Source organism: Phascolarctos cinereus, unplaced genomic scaffold, assembly GCF_003287225.1.
Source record: "Phascolarctos cinereus isolate Bilbo 61053 unplaced genomic scaffold, phaCin_HiC Scaffold_3;HRSCAF=262, whole genome shotgun sequence".
NCBI lineage: Eukaryota > Metazoa > Chordata > Mammalia > Diprotodontia > Phascolarctidae > Phascolarctos > Phascolarctos cinereus.
This window is the reverse complement of record NW_027555736.1, coordinates 83,910,767-83,938,276: the sequence shown is the minus strand read 5'-3', so window position 1 is coordinate 83,938,276 and position 27,510 is coordinate 83,910,767. Positions and strand designations below refer to the sequence as shown.

General features: G+C 37.5%; 1 protein-coding gene across 1 annotated transcript in view; it reads right to left on the bottom strand.

Annotated features, from left to right (window-relative positions):
* Positions 1 to 27,510, bottom strand: part of CPXM2 (carboxypeptidase X, M14 family member 2) — a 219,216-nt gene that overhangs the window by 10,079 nt on the left and 181,627 nt on the right. The window contains exons 12-13 of the mRNA XM_020964119.2: positions 20,312 to 20,451; positions 16,437 to 16,536 (exon numbers count right to left, since the gene is read on the bottom strand). Of these exons, the coding sequence (XP_020819778.1) occupies positions 16,437 to 16,536; positions 20,312 to 20,451 (240 nt within the window). The remainder of the gene's footprint in view (positions 1 to 16,436; positions 16,537 to 20,311; positions 20,452 to 27,510) is intronic.

The window sequence follows — 27,510 nt, the reverse complement described above, 5'->3', positions numbered from 1 at the left end:
AGAGCTGGTGCATCTCCCACTGTTTCACATTCTAAAGACCTAATCTAACCCAACAACAGCACTTAAGTAAAATGAGACTTTAAGACATATTTATAATGCCATTCTGTTGTATTTGGGGTTCTATCAAGAGAAAGCACTCTCAAACCAATATTCTGGTATTCTGGCTCTGAAAATTGTAAAAAGTTGTCAACATTGTAGAACAGTGGTTTACCTGTGTCTTAACCATGGGAGGCATGAAAAACACCAAGCCTCCCAGACTTCTGCTTCTGGGAGCCAAGATGGCAGAGTAAAAAGGTAGTCACTCTCACCCTCCCCTATCAACCTCTAAAAACTCAGAAAATATCAACCCAGAAAAAAAAAAAACTGGAACAGCTGAACTAGAAGAAAGACAGGGAACAGCAGTGCAACAGCACAGCAAATGGGTCTCCCAGTGCCTCAGCAAAAATAAGGGAAACAGCACTACAAAGGGCCCCAGGCAGATAAGCACCCTACAGCATTCATCTGAAAGGAGCTGAAGAAAAACCTGAGTCTTCCAAAGCCAGCCTTGCTGATTCCAACAACACCAGGTAAGCTGTCAGAACCCTACAGCCTCCAATGTTAAGGAAGATCTGAAGCCCAGGTGGTAGAGCAGGCAAACACCAACACCTGGACCTCTGAGTGCCTCAGTGAGGGGGGGAATGGTGGAAACCAGCTCAGAAAACCACCAGGTCCTCAGCACTCTACCACAAAGGAATCTCCCAGTGCATTAGCAGAAAGAGGAGACAACACTGCAGGGGCCCCAGGCAGATAAACACCTGCAGCACCCATCTAAAAGGAGCTGAAGAAAGCTAAAGGAAAGGAAAAGCAGGCAACCTAGAATTGCCTGAAAGTTCCAGCCTTGCTGATTCCAGCCCAACATGAGGTAAGCTGCCAGAAACCTACAGCCTCCAATTGCCAACATAAGAGGCCCCAGCACACAAAGCCAGTGACCAAGACCTAGGCTCCCAACACAAGAAGCTTGGGTCAGTACCCTCTGTTCCCCAGCAGGAGAGCTCAATCTCTTTAAAGGCCAGGGAATAAAGAAACATGAGTAAAAAGAAACACCATAGATTCATATTATGAGAAGAGTGAAGATCAAGACAGAAATTCTGAAGAGGACAACATTGTCAACAAACCCACATCTGCAACAACAAAAGGGAATATGAACTGGTCTGAAGCCCAAAAAGCCTTCTTAGAAGAGCTCAAGAAGGATTTTAATAGTCAAATGAGAGAGGTAGAAGAGTCCTTCAAAAAAAATTGGCCAATTGGAAAAAAATACACTGAAGAAAAGTCCCTAAAAAACACAATTGGCCAATGGAAAAAAAGTAACTGAAGAAAAAAATCCTAAAACAATTGGCCAATTGAAGAAGGAAGTACAAAAACTAACAGAAGAAAACAATCTGTTAAAAACTAGAATTGGACAAATGGAAACTAATGTCTCTATGAGAGAGCAAGAATCAGTCAAACAAGAAAAAAATGATGAAAAGTAAAATATCACGTAAAACAACCGACCTGGAAAATCGATCAGGAGAGACAATTTAAAAATTATTGGACTACCTGAAAATCATGATGAAAAAAAGAGCCTGGACAGTATCTTTCAGGAAATCATAAAGGAAAACTGCCTGAAGTCCTAGAACCAGAAGGGAAAATAACCATAGAAAGAATACACCTCACCACCTGAAAGAGATCCCAAATTGACAATGCCAAGGAATATAATAGCAAAATTCCAAAATTACCAGATGAAAGAGAAGGTGCTGCAAGCAGCCAGAAAGAAACAATTTAAATATCATGGAACCACAGTCAGGATTACACAGGACCTTGCAGCTTCTACATTAAAAGACCACAGGGTGGAACATGATATTCCATAAGGCAAAGGAGCTTGGAATGCAGCCAAGGATCAATACCCAAAAATGAGCATCATTTTTCAAGGGAGGAGATGGATATTCAAAAATAGGAGACTTCCAAACTTTCCTGATAAAAAGACCAGAGCTCAACAAAAAATTTGATCTTCAAGTACAGGACTCAAGAAGACTAAAAAGGTAAATGGGACAGAAAGATACAATATGTTGTTAATAAGGGGGCTGTTTAAACCCTACAAGGGAATATGACACTTGCAACCCTTGAGAACTGTATTGTTATTACACCATGTTAAAGGAGTATACATAAAGAGGGTGGATATTAGTTGACTTTGATGTAATGATAAAAAAAAATCTAATCAAGTGGGTTAAATGGATCCAAATAAGTGGATCAATCTGATCTTAGAAAATGTACTGAGAAAGGAGGAGGCAGACAAGGGTAAATTACATTACAGGAAAAGACACAAAATCCTATTACAGCAGAGGGAAAGAAGGGAGGGGGTGACATTGTTTGAACCTTACTCTCATCAGATTTGGCTCAAGAAGGGCATAAATAATCAGTTAGGTATAGAAATCTAACTTGCCCTATAGGCAGTAGGAGGGAAAAGGGAAAGAAAAGGGAGGGGGAAAGAAGGGAGGGAAGAAGCAGTAAGAGTAAAGGGGAAGAAAAGGGAAAGGGATAATAGGAAGGGACTGAAGGAGGCAGTGGTCAAAAGCAAAACACTAGTGAAGGGGGAAAGGAAAGGAGAAAGAAAAGCATAAATGGGGAAAAGGATGGAGAAAAAGACACAGATAGTAATCATAACTGTGAATGTGAATGGGATGAACTCTCCCAAAATGGAACAGATTGCAGAATGGATTAAAAACCATAATCCTACAATATGTTGTTTACAGGAAACACATTTGAAAAAGAGTGACACATACAGGGTAAAGGTAAAAGGCTGGAGCAGAATATATTATGCTTCAGCTGAAGTAAAAAAAGCAGGGGTAGCAATCCTGATCTCAGACAAAGCAAAAGCAAAAATAGATCTAATCAAAAGAGATAAGGAAGGAAACTACATCCTGCTAAAAGGCAACATAGACAATGAAGTAATATCATTACTAAACATATATGCACCAAATGGTATAGCATCCATATTCTTACAGGAGAAGTTCAGGGAGTTACAGGAAGAAATAGACAGCAAAACTATACTAGTGGGGGACCTGAACCTCCTCTCTGCACTAGATAAATCTAACCACAAAATAAACAAGAAAGAAGTTAAGGAGGTGAATAGAACATTAGAAAAGTTAGGTATGATAGACCTCTGGAGAAAACTGAATGGGGATAGAAAGGAATATACTTTTTTCTTGGCAGTACATGGCACATACACAAAAATTGACCATGTACTAGGGCATAAAAACCTCACAATCCAATGCAGAAAGGCAGAAATATTAAATGCATCCTTTTCAGATCATGATGCAATAAAAATTATATGTAATAAAGGGCCATGGAAAGATAGACTAAAAAATAATTGGAAACTAAATAATCTAATCCTAAAAAATGATTGGGTCAAACAACAAATCATAGAAACAATCAATAATTTCATTCAAGAGAATGACAACAATGAGACAACATACCAAAATTTATGGGATGCAGCAAAGCAGTTCTTAGGGGAAGTTCTATATTTCTAAATCATAAATAAAATAGAAAAAGAGGAGATCGATGAATTGGGCATACAAGTAAAAAAAATAGAAAAAGAACAACTTAAAAATCCTCAACTAAACACCAAATTAGAAATATTGAAAACCAAAGGAAAAATTAATGAAATTGAAATTAAGAAAACTATTGAACTAATAAATAAAACTAAGATCTGGTTTTATGAAAAAACCAATAAAACAGATTAAACCTTTGGTTAATTTAATTAAAAAAAAGGAAGAAGAAAACCAAATTTCTAGTATCAAGAATGAAAAGGGTGAAGCTACCATCAAGGTAAAGGAAATTAAAACAGTAATTAGGAATTATTTTGCCCAACTATATGCCAACAAACTTGACAATCTTAGTGGAATGGGTACATATTTACAAAACTATAAATTGCCCAGATTAACCGAAGAGGAAGTAAAATATTTAAATAACCCCATCTCAGAAAAAGAAATTGATCAAGCCATTGATGAACTCCCTAGGAAAAAATCTCCAGGGCCAGATGGATTTACATGTGAATTCTATCAAACTTCTAAAGAACAATTAATTCCAATACTATATAGACTATTTGGGAAAATAGGTGAAGAAAGAGTCTTACCAAATTCTTTTTATGATACAAATATGGTGCTTATACCTAAAGTAGGAAGAGTCCAAACAGAGAAAGAAAATTATAGACCAATTTCTCTAATGAATATAGGTGCAAAAATTTTAAACAAAATATTAGCAAATAGATTACAGCAACTTATCACAAGAATAATACACTATGACCAGGTAGGATTTATACCAGGAATGCAGGGTTGGTTCAATATTAGGAAAACTATCAGCATAATTGAGCATATCAACAACAAAACCAACAGAAACCACATGATCATCTCAACAGATGCAGAAAAAGTTTTTGATAAAATACAACACCCATTCCTATTAAAAACACTAGAAAGCATAGGAATAAATGGAGTCTTCCTTAAAATAATAAATAGCATCTATCTAAAACCTTCATCAGGCATTATATGTAATGGAGACAAGCTAGAAGCATTTCCAATAAGATTGGGGGTGAAACAAGGATGTCCATTATCACCACTGTTATTCAATATTGTACTGGAAACCTTAGCTTTAGCAATAAGAGGAGAAAAAGAAATTGAAGGTAGTAGAATAGGCAAAGAAGAAACAAAGCTATCACTCTTTGCAGATGACATGATGATATACTTAGAGAATCCTAGAGAATCAAGTAAAAAACTACTTGAAATAATAAACAACTTTAGCAAAGTTGCAGGCTATAAAATAAACCCACATAAATCACCTGCATTTCTGTACATTACCAACAAAGCCCAACAGCAAAAGATAAAGAGAAATTCCATTTAAACTTAATGTAGACATTATAAAATATTTAGGAGTCTACCTCCCGAAACAAACCCAGGAACTCTATGAACACAATTACAAAACACTTTTCACACAAAAATAATCAGATCTAAATAATTGGAAAAACATCAGTTGCTCATGGGTAGGCCGAGCCAATATAATAAAAATGACAATCCTACCTAAGCTAATTTACTTATTCAGTGCCATACCAATCAAACTACCAAAAATTATTTTATAGAGTTAGAAAAAATAATAACAAGATTCATTTGGAAGAACAAAAGGTCCAGAATATCAAAGGAACTAATGAAAAGAAATGCAGGGGAAGGTGGCCTAGCAATTCCAGATCTTAAATTGTACTATAAAGCAGTAACCATCAAAACTGCTTGGTATTGGCTAAGAAATAGAGTGATAGATCAGTGGAATGGGTTAAATATGCAAGACACAGTAGTCAATGACTATAGTAATCTATTATTTGATAAACCCAAAGACCCCAGCTTCTGGGATAAGAACTTACTCTTGGAAAAAAACTGCTGGAAAAACTGGGCAAATCAAAACAACTCTGAGGTACCACATCACTCCTATCAGATTGGCCAAGACAACGAAACAAGAAAATGATAAATGTTGGAGAAGATGTATGAAAATTGGAATACTAATGCATTGTTGGTGGAGTTGTGAAATGATCCAACCATTTTGGAGAACAATTTGGAAATATGCCCAAAGGGCTATAAAAATGTGCATGCCCTTTGACCCAGCAACAGCACTTCTAAGGCTGTATCCCAAAGAGATCATAAAAATGGGAAAAGGGCCCACATGTACAAAATATTCATAGCAGCTCTTTTGGTGGTGGCAAAGAATTGGAAATTGAGAGGATGCCCATCAATTGGGGAATGGCTGAGCAAGTTGTGGTATATGAATGTAATGGAATACTATTGTGCTATAAGAAATGATGAACAGGCTGACTTCAGAAAAACCTGGAAAGACTTGTATAGTCTGATACTGAGTGAGCAGAACCAAGAAAGGTTGTACACAATAACAGTCACGTTGCACGATGACTAATATTGATAAACTTAACCCTTCTTCAGCAAAAGGATCTAAGACTCTCAGAGGCCTCGGTTGGAAAATGCTATCCACATCCAAAGAAAGAACTATGGAAGTTGATCGCTATCTTTTTTTTTCCCCTCTTCTGTTGTGTTTTGTTTCTTCTTTCTGATGGTTCCTCCTATTGGTTTTAATTTTTACTTACAACTTCACTAATGTGAAAATATGTTTAACGGGAATGTAAATGTGTAGCCTATATCAGATTGTGTGCTGTCTTGGGGAGGGTGGTGGGGAGGAAAGGGGAGAAAAATTTTAAACTCAAAAGCATATGGAAGTGATTGTTGATAAAACAAAATAAATTAATAGAATAAATTAAAAAAAAAGAAACCCAAAAAAACCACCAAGCCTCCTGCCCCATCCCTGTAAAAAAAAAAAAGTCTATGAAAGTACATCAATATGAGCAATGACAATTCATGTTTTTTATCAAGCCCTTCCAGAGACTGTTCCTATAGTTGGAAATGCCCAACTTCTTCATCTTCATCAATCTTAATCACATTTCTCTTTAAATTGAATCCAAGTTCTCCATAGAGTGATTTCACCTTTCTTGGAACTTTTCTCACTTATTATCTGTTCCATTTATTTGCCATTTAACTGATTCTTCACTACTACATATATTTATATGTAGATAAGATCATATCTAGAATGCTGTGTTCAGCTCTGAGTGCCACATTTTAGGAAGGCCACTGATAAGCTAGAAAGCATCTAGAGGACACCAACTAAAATGGAGAAGGGTAATCTAGTTCATTCCATCTGAAGATAAATTTGAGGAACTGGGCTTCTCAGTCTGGAGAAGAGAAGATTTAGGAGACACATACCAGCCATCTTCCAGAATCTGAACAGATGTCTCGTGGAAGAGAAATAAGAATAGTTCAGTTTGGCCTCAGAGGAAAGAACCAAAAACAATGGGTAGTCTTTAGTTTGTTTTTTTTTTCAATCTCCTTTGCCTCTCCCTAGTTTATTATTAGTATCATAGGAAAAGTCTTCCTATTTTTGCCAACATTTAATTTAATATTAGAAATAATTATTCTTTGAATATTTGATAGAATCCACTTGTAAACCACCTGGACCTAGATTTTTTCTTTGTCAATTCATTTATGGCTTATTCATTTTTTTCTAATGTTCAGCTATTTAAATAACTTCAGTTCTGTTATTCTATGTGTTTCACATTTTAAAGTATTCATCTATTTCATCTAGTTGTTCATTTAAGAGACATCTTTCTGGGCAAAATAATTTCTGATATTTCTTTTACTTACTCTTTGTCAGGAGTGAATTCTCCTTTTTTTCATTTTTTTCTGAACAATTTAGTTTTCCTCTCTTTTAAAATCAGACTACCTATTTTATTAGTCTTTTTTTTAAAAAAAAAGCTCTTAGCTTTATTAATTGTGGGGTTTTGTTCTGTTTTCAATTATGCCAAGCTTTTCTTTGATTTTTTAGAAGTTCTACTTTGGTATGAAAGTGAGGGGTTTGGCTTTATTGCATTTCTAGTTGTTGTTTTTTTTTTAATTGTATTCCTATGCCCAAGTCATTGATTTGTTCATTTTCTATTTTGTTAATGGAATCATTTATACACACACACACACACACACACACACAAGCATATATAATCATCTTTAGTGGCATTCTATACATTTTGATATTTTATCATTTTCTTTTTTTTCTTTAATATACATTTATATATTTTTAGTTTTCAACATTCACTTCCACAAGTTTTTGAGTTCCAAATTTTCACCCCATCTCACCCCACCCTCCACCCCAAGATGGAATGCATTCTGAATATCCCTTCCCCTAGTCTATCCTCTCTTCTACCTCTCCCCACTTCTCTTATCCCCTTTCCCTTCTATTTTCCTGTAGAGTAGGATAGACTTCTGTACCCCCATTTCCTGTATTTCTTATTTCCCAGTGCATGTGAAAACATTTTTTTTAAACATGTGTTTTTAAAACTTTAGTTCAAATTTTCTCCCTTCCTCCCTCCCCACCCACTCTCATTGAAAAGGCAAGCAACTCAATATAGGTTATACATGTGCAGTTATGCAAAACACTTCCATAGTAGACATGTTGTGAAAAACTAACTCTATTTCCCTTAATCCTATCCTGCCCTCCCATTTATTCTATTCTTTCTTTTGACCCTGTCCCTCCTCAGAAGTATTTACTTCTGATTACCCCCTTTCCCAATCTGCCCTCCTCTCTATCACCCCCTGCTCTCTTGTCCCCTTCTCCCCTATTTTCCTGTAGGGTAAGACAGATTTCCATCCAATTGAATGTGTGTTATTCCCTCCTTAAGCCAAATCCTATGAGAATAAGATTCCTCATTCCCTCTCACCTTCCCCTGTTTCCCCTCCACTGTAAGAGACTTTTCTTTTCTGTTTTTTTTTGTGAGATAATTTACCCCATTCTACCTCTCCCTTCTTCTTCTCCAGTATCAATCCTCTCTCATCCCTTAATTTTATTCTCCAGATATGACCCCTTAATCTTCAACTCACCCTGTGCCCTCTATCTATCTATCTATATATACATACATATAATTTTTTTCCTCCAACTACCCTAATACTGACAAAGGTCTCATGAGTTATAAATATCATCTTTCCATGCAGGAATGTAAACAGTTCAATCTTAATAAGTCTCTTATGATTTCTCTTTCCTGTTTACCTCTTCATGTTCCACTGAGTCCTGTATTTGAAAGTCAAATTTTCTGTTTAGCTCTGGTCTTTTCATCAGGAATGCTTGAAAGTCCTCTATTTCACTGAATGACCATTTTTTCCCCTGAAGGATTATACTCAGTTTTGCTGGGTAGGTGATTCTTGGTTGTAATCCTATCTCCTTTGCCCTCCAGAATATTATATTCCATGCCCTGTGGTCCTTTAATGTAGAAGCTGCTAAATCTTGTGTTATCCTGATTGTGTTTCCACAGTACTTGAATTGTTTCCTTCTGGCAGCTTGTAATATTTTCTCCTTGACCTGGGAACTCTGGAATTTGGCTATAATATTCCTAGGAGTTTTCCTTTGGGGATCTCTTTCAGGAGGAGATCTGTGGATTCTTTCTTTCAATTTCTATTTCTGGTTCTAATATATCAGGGCAGTTTTCCTTGATAATTTCTTGAAAGATGATGTCTAGGCTCTTTTTTTGATCATGGCTTTCAGATAGTCCAATAATTTTTAAATTCTCTCTCCTGGATCTATTTTCCAGGTCAGTTGTTTTTCCAATGAGATATTTCACATTGTTTTCTAATTTTTCATTCTTTTGGATTTGTTTTACAGTGTCTTGATTTCTCATAAAGTCACTATCTTCCAATTGCTCTATTCTAATTTTTAAGGAAGTATTTTCTTCAGTAAGCTTTTGGACTTCCTTTTCCATTTGGCCAATTTTTCTTTTTAGGGCATTTTTCTCCTCATTGGCTTTTTGGACCTCTTTTGCCATTTGGGTTAGGCTATTTTTTAAGGTGTTATTTTCTTCAGTATTTTTTGGGGTCTCCTTTAGCAAGCTGTTGTTTTTTTTGTGATTTTCTTGCATCACTCTCATTTCTCTTCCCAGTTTTTCCTCTACTTCCCTTACTTGCTTCTCAAAATCCCTTTTGAGCTCTTCCAAGGCCTGGGACTGATTCATATTTTTCTTGGAGGCTTTGGATGTAGGAGCTTTGACTTTGTTGTCTTCTTCTGGTTGTATATTTTGATCTTCTTTTTCACCAAAGTAAGATAATATAGTCTGACTCTTTTTGTGCTGCTTACTCATGATCCTGGCCAATTATTTGAGTTTTAAACTCTTTGTTAAGGTACAAATCTTCTTCCAATGTGGAGAATGTACTGTCCCAAGCTTTGGGGGTTTGTACAGCTGTTTTTAGAGATACTTGTAGGGAACTGTAAATTTTCAGTTCTTCCAAGGTGGTATGATAAGGGGCGAGGTGTTTACTCCTTTCCTGGCCTGTGACCACAAGTACTCCTTTCTGTCCTGTAACTGTGAGAAGGGGTTGCTCTGTGCAGCAACTACAAGCTCCACCATGCCAGCACTCTTCCTCACCCCAGCACTACTGCCCAGAACTGTGACCCAGACCCAAACACAGGCAAAGCAAGAGATTCCTGCCTCAGCACTGGCAAAGAGATCCCTGCAATCCCTCTCTGATCAGACACTGGATTCCCCCTCAGTCTATGGGCCGGAAGCTCAGGAAGCAACTGCCCCCCCAGGGCCATGCTCTTGGGAAATGGAGCTGAGACCCCACCTTCCTGTCTCCACATTGGAGAAGCAGACTTTTCCCAATGACCTTCTAAGTTGTCTTTGGCATTTGTGGATTGAGGAGTCTGGAAACCTCCACAGCTGCCTGCGATTCAGTCCTCTGAGGCCTGCTCCAGGTTCCTTGCGGCCTGCGCACCCATGCTGCGCTGCACTGCACTCCCTGCCTGGCGCAATATACCTTTCTGATCTACTATCCAGGTTGTCTTGGGCTGGAAATTTGTTTCACTCTGTCTTTTTGTGGGTTTTGCTGCTTCAGAATTTGTGTAGAGCCATTTTTTTTTTTGAGTATTTGCAGGGGTTTGGGGGAGAGCTCAAGCAAGTCACCGCTTTCACTCTGCCATCTTGGCTCCGCCCCCATTTTATCATTTTCTTTGATGAAATTTTCTAATATTTAGATGATTTTTCCTTATATAACAATTCTTTAGGATTAAGCTATTTAGTTTCTAATTTTAAAATTTTTTCTTCAAAGGACTTTCATTGGATATAATTGTATTGTATAATTGTAGTCAGTAAAGAATATGTTTAGCATTTCTCCTTCTTCCATTAGTTTGAGAGGTTTACATGCCCCAACACAGGCTTAATTTTTGTAAAGACGGCATGCAGAGGTGATACATACATAAACTCCTTTCTCTCTCTATTCAGTCATCACCAAAGAACTATCATTTCTAATTCTTAATCTTAAACCTCATTCTCTCCCCTACCTCTCTCTGCCCATTTCCCTGTTGAATTTAATGTATTTCTGCCCCATGCCCTGCGTTCAAACTCTTGTTTCTGTTCAAATTTGTACTGTCCCTTCCTTGCCCAATACAGATGAAAAAGGGATGCCCATCCCTCTCACCTCCTTCCTCCGTGTTTGTTTACTTTTCATTCTGTGTACCTGCTATTATGTGAGACAGCGAATTTCATCCCCCATTTTCTCCTTTCATCACATAGTACTGTCAAAGCTTTCATTCATATATGAATTGGACTTGCTAGCCTTTGAAGTTCCTCCCAACTCTAATATTCTGTGCTAAGGCTTAAGGTGAAGGTACATACCCTGTGGTAGGTTATAATGGAAAGAGCACTATACTTGAGTGGGCAGCTGGGTGGCACAGTGAGTAGAGTGCTGGGCTTGAAGTCAAAAGACCCAGCTTCCTGAATTCAATCTGGCCTCAGGCACTTACTAGCTATGTGACCCTGGGCAAGTCACTTAACGCTATTTGCCTTAGTTTCCTCATCTGCAAAATGAGCTGGAGAAGGAAATGACAAACCATTCTGGTATCTTTGTCAAGAAAACCCCAAACTGAGTGCTGAAGAGTCAGACACAATTAAAACAACTGAACAACAATACCAACAACAAAAGTTACTTGAAGTAAGGAAATCTAGAATAGGGTCCTGGTTCCAATACATAATATCTCTGTGATCCTGAACACATCATTCATCTCTGTGCTTTTCAGTTTCTCCAATTGTAAAAACAGTGAACCATAGAACCTTAGATTTGGAAGACATCTCAGAGAGGTCAGGAAACTTTATTAAAAAAAAGCTTCATATATATATATATATATATATATATATATATATATATATATATATATATATATATATATATATATACATATAATGCAAAAATCCCTTATGAAATGAAACTTGTTAGCTCACATAAGCCTAAAACAGAAATTAATATAGATGCAAAGCTTATGTTCAGCTCTTAAAAATCATAAAACACATAGAATTCAGTGATGTGCATAAATTACAGAATATATCCGTCAAGCAAATATGCTGAGAAAATATTTATAGGAAAAAGATGACCAAAAAAGGAAAGTGAAATAAATTTCCTATTAGCTCATCAAATATGCCCCCTTAACAATAGATGCCTGAAATTCACAGTGTATTAAGTAAAGTATTTGTAGTACAGCCCACATGACCCTCAAACCTGTTTTGCTTTCCCTGAAGCTTAAAAATCCTGATATTGTTGCACAGTGCATGTAAGGAGTTAGGTAGGAAACTAGATTTTCTACTTTTCTGGACTTCTACACATTTCATAAATGGATGGCTCATAGATAATATTTAAAAGCCAGGCTTTGTAAAGAATCAAATCAAGTCAATAGTTATCTGAGTAGCTACTATGTACTAGACACCATACCAGATAATGGAAAATCTATGCTCTGAAGGATATCTGATTTACAGTTATTTAGCAATAGCCTGCTTTGCTGTGGTATTCCAGACCTTCATTCTAATGATGTAAAGTAAGTCTAATGACTTTTATTTTACCCTCAATTTTGGAGAAGCCACATAACAGGCAGTTTATAATTTCTGGTTGGTAGATATTGTATCAACATGCTTTGTATTAAAGCTTATTTTATAGAAAGTATACACACACACACACACACACACACACACACACACATACACATATATATGGAAAGGCAGCATGCATGGAGGATAAAAGCCTACCTATAGATGCAGGTTGAAGACTTATCCCTGACAAACACTAGGTGTCTGACCATGAGTAATTCTCTTAAGCTCCAGGCAACTATCTCTAATTAAATTAATGAAGATTTGCTTATTTACACCGGTGGAAGGAATTTTCCCACTGAGAATCCCTATATCAAAGAAAACACAAGTTCATACTACTCCATCCCTTGCCTAATTCTTAACCAAAAAAAAAAAACAAAGTCAAAACATGCCTAGATAATCTAGAGTCAGATAATTTCTTCCATGTCAATATCATTTCTGAGGTGTAATATGATGAGTACTATGTATAGAGTCACAGAAGTTGGGTTCAAATAACAGCTTTGTTACCTAGTTCCTATATGACCTTGGGCAAGTCACCACATTCTGGACCTCAGGGTCCTCAGGGGATATTTCACATTGTCTTCCATTTTTTCATTCTTTTGGTTTTGTTTTACAATTTGTTAATTTCTCATAAAGTCATTAGCTTCCATTTGCTCCATTCTAATTTTTAAGGAAGTATTTTCTTCAGTGAGCTTTTGGACTTTCTTTTCCATTTGGCCAATTCTGCTTTTTAAGGCATTCTTCTCCTTGTTGGCTTTTTGGACCTCTTTTGCCATGTAGGTTAGTCTATTTTTTAAGGTGTTACTTTCTTCAGTATTTTTTGGGTCTCCTTTAGCAAGCTGTTGACTTGTTTTTCATAATTTTCTTGGAACACTCTCATTTCTCTTCCCAGTTTTTCTTCTATTTCTCTTGTTTCTCAAAAGCCTTTTTGAGGGGCAGCTAGGTGGCGCAGTGGATAGAGTACCAGCCCTAAAGTCAAGAGGACCTGAGTTCAAATCTAGCCTCAGACCAAACACTTGACACTTACTAGCTGTGTGATCCTGGGAAAATCACTTAACCCCAATTGCCTAGAAAAAAAAACTTTTTTGAGCTTTTCCATGGCCTAGGACTTATTCACATTTTTCTTGGAAGCTTTGATGTAGGCACTTTGACTTTGTTGTCTTCTTCTCATTGTATATTTTGATATTCTTTGTTACCAAAGTAAGATTCTGTGGTCTGACTTTTTTGAGCTATTTGCTCATGATCCCAGCTAGTAATTTGACTTTTAAACTCTTTGTTAAGGCAGGGGTCTGCTTCCATTGTGGAGAATTTACTGTTCCAAGCTTTGGGGGTTTTGTGCAGCTGTTTTCAGAGATACTTCTAGGGACCTGTAAATTTTAAGGTCTTCCAAGGTGGTATGATCAAAGGCAAGGTGTTTACTCCTTTTCTGCCCTGTGCTCTCATCTATGAATGAGCACAAGCACTCTTTTCTACCTTGGAACTATGAGGATGATTCCCCTCCACCATCACCACAAGCTCCACCATGCCAGCACTCCTCCTTGCCCCAGGGCTGCCACCCAGAACTGCGAGCCAGATCCAAGCACAGGCAAAACAAGAGAATCCTGCCTCAATACCAGCAAAGAGATCCCTGCAATCCTCCTCTGATCATCAGCTGGGGGCTGCACTGGGCCTGGGGCCTCAACAAAGGTCCTCTTTCACAGCGGTCACAGACCTTTCAAAGTTGTCTTTGTTGTTGCGGGTTGAGAAGTCTGAAAACAGCCACAGCTCCCCTTGATTCAGTCCCCTGAGGCCTGCTCCAGGTTCATTAAGCCCCCACCTTTGTTTGTGCAGCCCATGTTGAACTGTGCTCCTCTGACAGCCCGGCATGATATACCTTTCTGATCAACCATCCAGGTCCTCTTGGGCTGGAAATTTGTTTCATTCTGTGGGTTCTGCTGCTCTAGAATTTGTTTAGAGCCAATTTTACAGGTATTTGGAGGGTTTGGGGACAGCTCAAGCAAGTCACTGCTTTTACTCCCCAATAGGTGTATTTCTATACCTAGTTCTATTATTCCTAAGGCAAAAACTGTTTGCTAAAAACAAAAGGGTTAATTAGGTAGTGGAGATTGTTCTCAAACTGTATACTGTTATGAAAACTGTGTTTTCAAGCTAAGAATTGCTCATGGAGAATGCCAAATTCCAATAGAAATCTTCCAGATGATCCTGTATTTTGCATTCATCAAATACTTTTCCATATGCATTTCTCAATCCATCATCTCTAGATCATAAACTTTCATGTGGCCTCCCACACCACATTCCAATAAAATAAAATCAAGAAAATGAAATATTCATTTTATTTTCTTTAAATCAAATATGGTACATATCATCCCAGAAGTGCCAGCTCCTTTGCCTGGCATTCAAAGCCTTACTTCTTTAGGTTGCAATCTATATTTCCAGACTCATGGAGCACTGATTTAGAATTGGAAAGTGGTCTTAGGGTTCATCTAGACCATTCCCCTCACTTTACAAATGGGGAAACTAAGATTGAAAGATTTCGAGTGACTTTCTCAATGTCACACTAGTAGTAATTGGGAGAAATGGAATTAAAACCCAGGCTTCTCACCCCAAATTGCTTCTCTTTCAACTACATCTGTGAAGAGCCTCAGGACTTAGGTTATTATTTACTGTTTTCCCCCTAAGGCGGTATCTGTAAAATTAGCAAAGACTGATGCCCTGCCTTCCTAAAGTCTTTCAAAACCTGGAGAAGTAGCATGTTACAGAGTATAGGACACTGAACTTAAAGTTAGGAAGACCTGGTTGGAAAATCTACCTCAGATTTGAGCTGGGTGACCTTGGGCAAAATACTTGAGGTCTCTGCACATCACATTCATTCAGTGACAGTGTCATAAAAGGATTCTAACTACATTCAAGTAGAAATGACATTTGACAATTCATTGACTTGTGAACCATAACAATTCTACTTGGTCCTAAAGTGTCTGTAACTATCTCCACTGCTCTGTCCCATCCTACACAATGCAGCCAGTTGAAACATCCTTAAATATGACTCTCATAATGTCATTTTTGTGTTCAAAAAAAAAGAAAAGAAAAGAAAATCAGTGGTTCCTCATTGTTTAGAGAATAAAGTCCTAACACTCTGGCCTAACATTCAAGGCCTCTAAAGCCCCTTCCAACTTCAAATCTATGATACTGTGGAGATCTCTCTACTATCAGCTACAACATATCTTTCCACCAGGGTCCTTCACAAATTCTTATCCTGAACATTGAGCATACCTCACTGCCTCTGCTCACAACATCATTCCCTCTTCTCTTTCCCACTCTAAATTCTAGATATTCTTTTAGGGCCACATCAAGCCTCACCTTTCCCTCAATCTAATGTGATGCCACTCCTCCTCAGAACTTCTATAGTAATCACTATCTGGTACCAATTCCATAATGTTTTAATCTATGTTTAGTTCTTTTTTCTGTGTATGATTTAACTTCCTGAGTTAGGTTTTAAACTCCTTAAAGGCAGAAGGCTTATATAGTCTAGCTGGGGAACGCAAGTATGAGTACCTCTATCTCTACATGAGGTATATTTATGTGTGTTTGTGTAAGCAGAAATGCAGTTATACAAACATCACAATACACTGCATGTGAAACATGTCTGTTGTTTGTGTGTGTATATACATACATATGTATGTATATATATGTATATACACACACGTGCGTGTGCATGATTTTCCGAACACAATCATTATTTTATAGCAGGTGCTTAATAAATCTGGTGATGAATCCTCTGCCCCCTCTTCCTTTCCTGTCTTCAATGAAGGGAAATCAGATGAGTTAGTGGGAGTGGGCCCAAATCTTGTTTCTCATGGTTTCAGCACAATTACACTTTTTGAAAATTGCATAATCTTAACGGAAGTCAAGGTTTATAAATATATATAGGTACCTGTTCGAATATCATGATTAACACCTTCCACAGAAATGATAGCATTTGGAATTCCTTTCCCATGTGAATCTCGTACTATGCCTTTGATGCCACGATGAACCTTTTAAATAAAAAAAGTATGAATATCAGTTATAGTCATATGGCTTAACACCAAATAATAAATTAATTTATGAAATATAAAAGGGAAAATATTCTGTGGTATTTTAGAGATAATTAAGGACTAATGACTGCTAAGAATTTTAACATGGTCACACAGTTCAAAAGACTCATTCCTTATTCTTAGTATATCCCTGAATTGTTGGTTTCAGAAAATACTATTCCATGTCTTTTAAGGTCATGTAGCAGAGTTTGCTTAGACTGTATTTAAAGCAAAATATTCACTCTGTAAGGTACTAACAATGAATAGCCACACATTTACAAAGGACCCATAAGTTTATATTAGGAGTAACATATTTAGAAACTGGAAAATGAATAAGATGTTTATGTGAATCAGTTTTGTTAAATCTTCCTTCCTTCCTTCCCTAAGTCTTCACAGATTTAATGGCAAGGAGTCAATGAAACCTTATAAACTGAAAGTTTGGTTTTCTTTGAGAATCCCTGGGCAAAGGACTTTACCTTTCTTGGCCCCCATTTCCCCATCAACAAAATGAGTGGCATTCCAGAGAAGTGTGGAAAGATGGAAATGAACTGACACAGAGTGAAGCAAGCGGAGCCCCAGCAAAAAGATGTTGTTGTTGAGTTGTCTGAGTCCTGTCTGACTCTCCATGACCCCATTTGGGGTTTTCTTGGCAAAGATACTGGAGTGGTTTGCCATTTCCTTCTCCAGCTCATTTTACTGATGGGGAAACTGAGGCAAACAGGGTCACACAGCTAGTAAGTGTTTGAGGTCGGATTAGACCTCATGGAGAATCAGGAGTCTTCCTGATTCCAAGCCTAAGTCCTCCTAAACACTCCACACATCCCATGCTATAAAGTACTCTAGAGATCACAGAATTTAGAGACAATAGGAACCTTGTAAATAATTTAGTTCAACCTTCATTTTGTCAAGGGGGAAACTGAGGCTCAGAGATTACATGACTTCCCCACGGTTACAGAATTATTAAAAGCAATTCTAGGACTCAAATCCATGTCCTTTGACTCAAGAATTAGTGCTTTTTTTTTTTAAATACTGGTCTCCCTTTCTCACCCAGACTGAGATTGTTGCAGCCTTTTACTGGCCTAAGCCCACTGCTGATTTGCACGGAAGTTTTAAACTTCCAACCTGGGTTGGTTCCACCCTCTTTAGGTAGCCTGGTGGCTCTTGGTTGCCAGAGGTTCAACATATTGGTGCACTTCTTAATGTGGTCACCTGATTGGCTTTAGCCCTAGCATACCTCAGAACTCCTGAGCTCAGGTGATTCACCAGTGTTAGCCTCCCCAGGGGCAAGGATTACAGGCTGCACTTCCACATCTGACTGCTCTCTTCTATCACATACCCCTCTCCTCCACCCAATAATCTTTGTTTATATCTGTACAGCAGTAGAAAACCAAAGATAGGGCACTGGTTAAATGCTTTTGAAATGGCAAATTACATAAGTTTAGTGAATCATATAGCAATGTATTTATTTCATGACAAAACCAAGCAATTAAAATAGATGATTGGATCATCAGAGACAGTGACCTCAATCAGTTTCGTGTATATGGTTAAGCTTAATAAAAGGAGCAGATATTATGTAAAGTTTTAGAGTATGTTTGCAAAGATGGCTATTTGACTTTTAAACTCATATTCCTCTGTGAAAATCTATTGCATTATCTACACTTGAAAAATTTTTTTATGACAGGATGCCCATAGTATTTCATCTGTTACAAAAGAAACTGCTTTGCTATTTTATTTACTTAAAATATTTTTTGGTTAAATTATGGGCCTTATTTTCAGAAAAGTAAAGGTTCCTTCTGTCAATACTAGCTAGCTTTTTTTCTATTCTTTTTAAATAAATGCTTGCAATTAAAAATAGGCCGAAGAAAATCTAGGAAAGCATTTCCCAACACAAAAGGATTCCAGGGCAGGAGAAAGAATCGACTATAACACTAAGCAAAGTAATAGAGAAAAGGCATGAACTCTGCCAAGGAGAACTCAGCTATTTTGCAAAGGAGATAGCAAGGCTTTGGGGGGAAGTTGCAGTGTATACATTGATATTATCTAACATTACAGCATATAGAACTTCAAAGTTTGCAAAGCACTTTACATATCTGTTACCTCATTTGAACTTCAAAACAACCCTGGGATGTAGGTGCCATTATTATTCCCACTTAATAGATGATGAAACTGAAGCTAAGAGGGAAGGGAGGGGAATCAGTATTTATACAGCGTCTACTAGGTGCCAGGCCCTATGCTAAGTGCTTTTTGCAAATATGACCTCATTTGATCCTCACAGTAATCCTGAGAGGGAGGAGCTGCTTTTATCCCCTTTTTACAGTTGAAGAAACTGAGGCAGACAGGTGAAATGACTCATCCAGGGTCACACAGCTGGTAAATGTCTTGGGCTAGATTTGAACTCACCTTTTCCTGATTCCAGGCCCAGTGCTGGATTCCACTGGGCCACTGATAGGCTAAATGACTTGTCACACGGCTGTGGGCTGTGCCTGAGGCAGGATTCAAACTCAGTCCTTCCTGACTCTAAGTTTAGAGCTCTATCTACTGTGTAGCTAGCTGCCTCTACTAGAAAAAGTACCAAACTTGGACTCAAGAGACTGTATTTTAAGCTCAATTCTACCCCTTATGAGTTGTATGAGCCTAAATAAGTCACTTCTCCTTTCTAGGACCCAGTTTCCACAATATGTAAAATGAGAGGACTGGTCTGGATGATTTCTGAGGGCCTTATAGCATCTTGGACATTCTACAATTTTGTTTTAAAGGCTTTCCATGGGAATCATATCTTGAATTGGGTCTCCTCTGATTTAAAAAAAAAAAGAGAGAGATTTTAACTAAACCAGTTTGCTGCTGGAGGAACAGTTAGAGGCCTGGGAAAGCTAACAATAACTTAAACAGATCACTGAATGCCTTACTCAACCAGATAAAAAACCCATTTTACAGATATGGGAAATAAGGGTCAGAACATGAAGTAATTTGCTCATAGTCCTGCAGTCAGTAAGTAGTAACACTGGAAAATGAATGTAAGTTTTCTTGACTTAATCCCATGCTCCTTCCATTAGAGCACAATTGTTATTACTATTGCAGCAGACATTAGTCTGACAACACAATGTTTGTTAACAGAGGGACAGGATCTAGGGAAGAGACATTTGAGTTTGAACAGGTGGGTCCTTGTTTTACCAATAAAGCAATAACAAAGATTTCTTGTGGGTAAGACTTTCAAACTCTGCAACTGATTGTAACAAAGCTAGCCAGCCTCCTTTCAAACCAATCAAATTATGGTCAAATGGTTTAGGATATGTTCATGCTTAAGCCTTTTCCTTCACTATCTTTATTACACATAGTTTTATTTTTCTTCTCTAGGACCTCTTTTCATGTCTAAATTAGGGATATCAAACACACAGTCTACATGGCCCACAGTGTTCCCAGGTACAGCCAAACTAGATTAAAATGCAATGGAGAAATATTAAACAAAATAAATAAAAACACAATCGCATGTAGATAAGGCAATATGTGGTTTTCTAAGTCAATATACGACCTACGGGGATTCTTAGGTACAGTTCAGTGGAATCCATTTCTGTTTGAGTTTGGCATCACTGGTCTAAGGCACCAGATGTTTAATGATGCAATCCTGGTATAAACTTGAACCTTTAGTTGCCTTTCAACTACTCAGGAGGTAAAATTACCTTCACTCAAAGAACACTTCTAAATGTTGAACCTAAAAACTACTTAAAAAAATTCTTACCTGTTCCATAAATACTATCAAAGATTCACGATTATTCTCCCATTCTTCAGGCAGGTCACTCTCATGAGGATATTTGTCACAGCCCACATATATTGACAGCTCAAAACAGTTTGTATGAAGGTAACTGAAGTCATTCAGACCTGCCAATATAATCAAAGATGATTTTAACTAAAAAATTATCCAAACTGGCATTAATAAGGAAATAATACTTTTCCATAGCTTGATTCCCAACATTATCATTATTAAAATTGCAGAGCATGTACGCATAAACTCTTATTAGGTAGTACATGAGCAAACAGAAATCTCTACATGTTATAACAAAGTTTCTCAATAGGGTGTCCATCAATTTAAAAAAATAGTTTGATAACTATTCTTACTGTTTTGTTCAGTTGTTTCAGTTGTGTCTAACTCTTCATGACCCCATCTGGGGTTTTCTTGGCAAAGATGCTGGAGTGGTTTGTCATTTCCTTCTCCAGCTCATTTTACAGATGAGGAGACTGAGGCAAACAGGGTTAGGTGATTTGCCCAGGGTCACACAGCTATTGTCTGAGGCCAGATTTGAACTCACAATGACAAGTCTTCTTGACTTCAAGTCTGGTTCTATCCACTGTGTCACAGAGCTGCCTCTTTGATAACTATTTTTTAATGTAATTAGTTACCTTCATAATCCAATGTATTTTATTTTACACATTTTAAAATGTTCTTATGATAAAAGTCTATAAGCTTTACCAGACTGCCAAAGAGGTCCAGGGGTCCTCTTTGTAGAATACTACAAAGGTTAAGAACTTCTTTTTTCGAGTCTACCAACAAGATAGCAGATGGAGAAGGACAGTGGCCAAGTGCAAATGTTAAAGAAAAGAATCAGAGACTTCAGGAAGTGAGGTCATTGCTGTACAGAACCAAGAAAAGGTGGGAAGGGCTAAAGACAGGACAAAGCACGGTGATAGGAAAAAACCAGAAAGTATACAAGGAGTGGCTATATTAGCAGTGAAAAAAAAGAATGGAAAAGCAAAGAGTGGAAACTAAGTGAAAATGAGAAACAGCATGAGTTTGCAGTATATAGAAAGTGTACTTGGCTGGAGAGTAAGTCTGTGTGGCATCTATGAGCACTTTCTAGACTTTGAGTGAATCTGATTCTCAACCATTTGAGATGTCAGAGGGACCTCATTGTAGTAGCAAAGAGAAACTGTTGTTATCAAGGAGTTACAGGAATCATGAACAACTGGGAGGCCAAATTAAGAACCAATTATACAATGCAAATGAAGGAGGGTGTGTATAGTACATACATATGCAAGCCCATATGCAGAACTCAGCCCATTTGCCCACATCCAGAGAAAATATCAAAGGAGATTTAAAGACAAACTGCATTTTTTAAAAAAGCTGTTCTACTGATATCAAGAAAAGTATGTTAAAAATAAGCTAATAAAACAACAATACTGCATTTTGACTCAAATATTTATTTAATTTCTCTTTTTCAACTTAACCTTTACTCAATAAAATTGTTTTTCAAATGGATTCCTTTTTTTAGCTCACTATTTTTTTTTGCCACGAAATAATTGTTTGTGGTTTTTAAATTAATTTGATTCATTTTTTTAACATCCTGAATCATGCTTTTCTTTGGACTTGTTCAAGCTTCAGCTGTCACAGCAAATGAGCTAGTTTTTACATATGGACTTAAAGGAATATTCTCATATCAAATAAATGTTACCAAATATAAGTAGGTAAAAAGTCACAGTGGACACTGAATTGAGAATATAATCTGTACTACACATCCTCGTTCTTTTCTTTCAAAAGCTCTTTTGAGGAATAAGAGCATTTACAATCACACATTTGAACTATGCTTTGTCAAGACGCCAAACAGTAGTGATCAAGAAGAGGCCTCCCTCAATAAACCATCAGATGTTTCTGGATTCAGAGTCACTTGGGGCCTCACAGAACACAGATGTTCAATGCTATGTTACGTGTGTTACCGGGGGAAAAGCTGAAGCCCATGGCATATGTTGCTTCACATTAGCATTTTCCCTTCCCCTGGGATCAGGCTCAAATACTTTTTCCTCATACTGTTCTTCATACTGGCTCAATTACCACCAAATTATTAATATTGTGCTCTATCTGAACATGTCTTCTTAAGATCGCTGCTTTCTGCAACCAAGAACAACACTGTGAGGATGTTAACTGGCCAAGTATTTCAAAGCAGAAGATGATTCAATATGGCATTCTCTCTCTACCAGGCTTATATATTTGTCATGTGGAAATGGCAATGACACACCTTAACTCCCATTTGTCTTTTAGTGATAGAGGGGACCTAGAAAATTGGATGGAGGTTAGGTTGGTGCAACAGCAGTGATTCAAGGTCAAAATCATGCATAGATAATTTAGGAGAGGTACTTGATTATATGGACAAAGACTGGGTCTACCAGCTGGTATTGATCAGAAGGCTCTAACCCCTCACCTCCACCTTTCAGTTTTCCTAGTCCACCTATAGAAGGAGACCTTTCCCAGTTCCCTTCAGTTGCTATTATCTTCCCTTTTCAGAGTGACTGTCTCAGTCTCTCATTCTCTGTGTCTCTCTGTCTTTCCATCATCCTCATTCTCTCTCTCTCTCTTAAATGTATCTAGTTATCTACACATCATCTCCCCCATTAGAATGTATGCTTTTTGAGGGCAAATTTTTTTGCTTTTCTCCATATCTCTGGCACTTAGCACCAGGTCTGCTACATAGTAAGTGCTTAATAAATTGTTGTTGATCAACAGTCAAACAGTCAGTCAGGCCTCATATTTGGGACCAAAGCAACAAAATAGCCAGTTGACTGACTAATACATTTCTCAGCTGTCAGTCACAGTACTAATAATGAATGTGAGATGGCTTACATTTTATTGGGCTTTACAGTTATAAAACACTTATGAACACATATGTATGTATCCTACTATTTCTGTCTTCAGGACATTACTAACAAATGGGTAGAGCAAACATTAGCATCTCCCTTTTGTGATGAGAAACTGAGACTCAGAGATTTTTAAAGGACTTGTTTACAGTCCCATGCCTAGTAGGTGGCAAGCCTAGCATTAAAACTCAGGTATTTTGTTCCAAATACAGCTCTCTGTTTAGAATAAGCTGATTGCTATACTCGACATACCAGTAAAATGAGATGGCCATTGTTACCCTACTTTACAGGGTCCTTGTGAGTAGCTGTGATGTAATTTGCAAATGCTCTGGAAATGCTAAATTTGGGCAACGAGCACTCCATATATAATGAGGGTCCTTCATCACCACCTGCACTGCTAAGACCAAATGATCAAGAATTAGATTGGATCACAAGAGAATGTGATCATTTTATCTCAGTCACTGGTTTCTGCAATGAGTCATTTTGTGCCCTTGCAAGATAGCTGCTTCCAGAAGTAAAAGAATATTTTCTACATGAGCTGGAGTGGAAACAGAGATGGGTTTTGACCCAGATAGTTCCTCATAATCCTCGGGTATTGGCTAAGTGTGGCGAAACATTCTTTTGTCCTCTGCATTTCACTGAAATCCTTCTCTTGTCCCCAAGTTCAATATGAAACACAGAATCCAGCATTTCTTAAGGCTCTGTGGCTCCGATGGTATCATGACACAGGACTTCATTGCCCAGAGATAACAGGGGACAATGGACTGATGGTATTCACACGTAGACAGGGTCAATGCAAGTATCTCCTGTGTAATGTATATTTAGAAGCATACTGAGCCCTGAAGTAAACTTTACTTTTATTAATTTACAGTTTACCTATCATTCATTAACTAATGCCTGTCAGCTCATTGCTCAGAAATATGAAAGTAGAAGTGAAGGGGGTGAGGGAAGGGAGAGTGGGAGGGGAAGGGGAAGGGCAAGAAATTAGAAATACCATTTCATTAATCTCCAGTGAAATGATTCTGCAGACCTCATTATACCACCAGGAAGAAGAGTGATTAAAAGGACTTGAGCCCTCCTCTGTTCCTTTGCTACCCCCACTCCTCAACTTGGAAAGGAAGTCAATGAAATAAATGAAAAGTAGAATTGGTTAAAAGCTGGCTAGACTGGTCATGCAGTAGCCGCTGTTTAAAAATGTTATTATTGACTCTGCATTGACTAATCTGGCTGTGCTGCTGCCTGCTACCTGCTGCAGAAGGGTCATGGCACTTAAATATACTGAAAGTTAAAGATTAGGTCTGGTCTTTCAGCCCAAGCTTTTAAACTAGTGATAGGTGATTGGTTTCTTGTTTTTAGCCATAATGCAATTTTAGTGACAGAAACGGTTTAACCCTTGGTTCTTTTCCAGTTTTTTCTTTTAATGCATCTTATGAGCTCTTTTTGTCCTTCTCATATAGTGATTTATTCAAAAACATCCAAAATAGTCAAACAGTGGCTATATCTGACAATGTTTGCAACATTTTGCCATGGTATTCTCCCACTTTTTTGCTATGAGGAGGGTGGTATTTTCTTTATCTGTTCTCCCCATCCATCAGTGTTAAAATTTATTTCTTTGGATCTATTTGGAATGACAGGATGAAGTGGAATAAAATGCCAGGGCTTGGCAAAGGCAGCTATGATTCAGTGGGAAATGTCCTGGACCTGGAGTCAAAAGCCACAGCATCTAAAAGGAACCCTCCTGATCACTAGCTGTGTAACCTTGGCCAAACCATCATACCTCTAAGCCTCAGTTTTCTCAGCTGTAAAATGGGAAAATATCTGCTTCACAAGGCTACTATGAAAGAAGGAGCAAATCAAATGAGAAAACCCCATCTAATAATATATAATATACAACAATATTAATTATTAATAATTAATAATACTATTAGTATATCATATAAATACGATATAATGATATAATCCCAGCTCACATTTCTACTGCACCTTCAGGTTTGCAAAGCGTTTTCTTTCAAAATCTAATAAGGTTGGTATGTATATTACTTAATGTAGCAGTGAAAGCCCTCTATACACTATGAATCCCAGATAAGGGATAATTATTATCATCAATAACCAACAATTTTTTTATTCGGGCAGGAAATGGTACTGACAAATGTTGTTTTTCTTTTCCTGACAGCAGCAGTAAACTCTATGGTGATATCAAAGCTGAAATTTGGAAATAGTACTGCAACTGGAAGAATACTCTGGTTTCTGAGCACCACCTCCCTGGTGAGTAATAACAGCAATTGCTTGTATCGACAGGATGTCCCCAAAGTCTTGGTGCAGTTTTAAGCTTTGATAGTTTAAAGACCCAGACTTTGAGGATACCCTGTATATAGCTTTAGGTTTCAAAAATACTATACAAACCCCTCATTTGATTCTAACAATAACCCTTGCTATTATTATCTCCATTTTACAGTTGAAGGGACTAAAGTTCAGAGAGAGTGACATGCTTACAGATGCATAGCATTGTTTAAGGCAAGATTCAAACCTAAGATTCCCTGATTCCAAGGCTGTCTCTCCAGTCACCTTTCCATACTACACCTCAATAAGGAAGGATAGCAACCGAACAAATACACTGCTGTTACTGTGCTTTTTTGCAATTCTCACTTGTCTAATTCATCAAAAACTTGGTCATTAATAAAAAGAAAATAATTTACATTTGTAATGCACTCTACAGTAGCAAAAACTTTCATACTGGCTCATTTGATCCTCAAAGGAGACCAAAGTCCAGTCCATCAATAAGTCAGTCAATAAGTGTTTCTTGAGTCTGCTATGTGCCAAACACTGTGCTAAGCTTCCTTCCAAGGAAGATAGTTTTAAGTTTTACTATTTACATTTTATAGTTGAGAAAATTGAGTTAGTGAATTGATTTGGTTAAGGTCACACAGCCAGCAAGAGGCAGAGATATGACTTGAACCCAGACAGTCTTTTGACTTCAAGTCTTGACTTGATTTGACTTCAAGTTTTTGCATAGTCTGAATCAAAGTAGTCACATAAATAGTTGCCAATCAATGACATAAAGAAAGTAGAGCTGGCCCATGCAAAGGCCCTTAGAGCCATAGAACATGTCTTGATTTGACCTTCTTTGCTCAGGGTTGCTGATGGAATCTATGGTGGCAAATGCCAGCAAACTATTTGTCTCAGGCAATTGTATGATTTTTTGATTTTAGAAATGAGAAAACATTAGGAAGAGATTTAGGAGAGAAAAGGGTAGCTATTCAGCCTGAATAGGAATGGAAGTGCTTTGAGGGCAAGAGCTATTACTTCATTTTTGTCTTTGCATGGCCAGTGTCTAGCCCAGTGCTTGGTGTAACAAATGCTTGCCTCTTGGCTGACTGACAGGGCTAATTCAAAGTTTGAGAACTATAAAGAATTTAGATATTCTAAAAATACTACATGAATGTGGAAGCCCTTTATAATGTAAATGTTAGGACATAAATCTAACCCCCATCTCGTAGGTTCATTTGGTCTTATCATTTGGTTTTTAAATGCATCCAGTTATAATGTTTCAGGGAACTATGGTATAACTCAGTTGAGGGAACCAATTCTGACTTTCTAAATCTGAACCGACTTAGATTTTTCACAAGAAGGAAGCAGCATGGTGTGGTGGAAACCCAGGTGACACTAGACAAGTCAATTAAGCTCCTTAAGATTCTTGTTTACAGAGAAGGTGCATTGGTAGAGGGAATCCCCTGCTTTAATGATATCACAAGGCCAATCCTACTCCTTAACCCTATGTAGAAAAGATGGAAACAAGGGAAGTTAAGAGAAAAGAGCCGCAAAAACATGGCACAGGAACAATGTTAAAGACTCTGATACACAAAGTGAGTTAAATAAAACAGTGTTTTTAAAAAGCTGTATCAGGAAAAAGAGGAATTCCTAAATCTATGCTCCTAAGACTTGAGATCATGTATATGTGTGTGTGTGTATGCACACATATGTATATATGTGTATGTATGTGTGTGTGTATATATATACATATATATATATATATATACATGTATACACACACACACACACACACACACACACACACATATACATATGGCCACTTCCTGGGATAGATGGTAGAATAACTATGGATAACAGAGGGAAGTCACTTAAATCTTACTTCATTTCTGTCTTTCCTATTAAGGAAAACAATCTTTGAAGAAGAAGGGACTGAACAAAAATGACTAAAAGCAATTTGATACCCAAGATAAGTAGGAAAATAGTAAGAGAGGACCTAGCTACTTTGGTGAGTGCAAATCATCAGGCCCAGCTCAACTCATCATA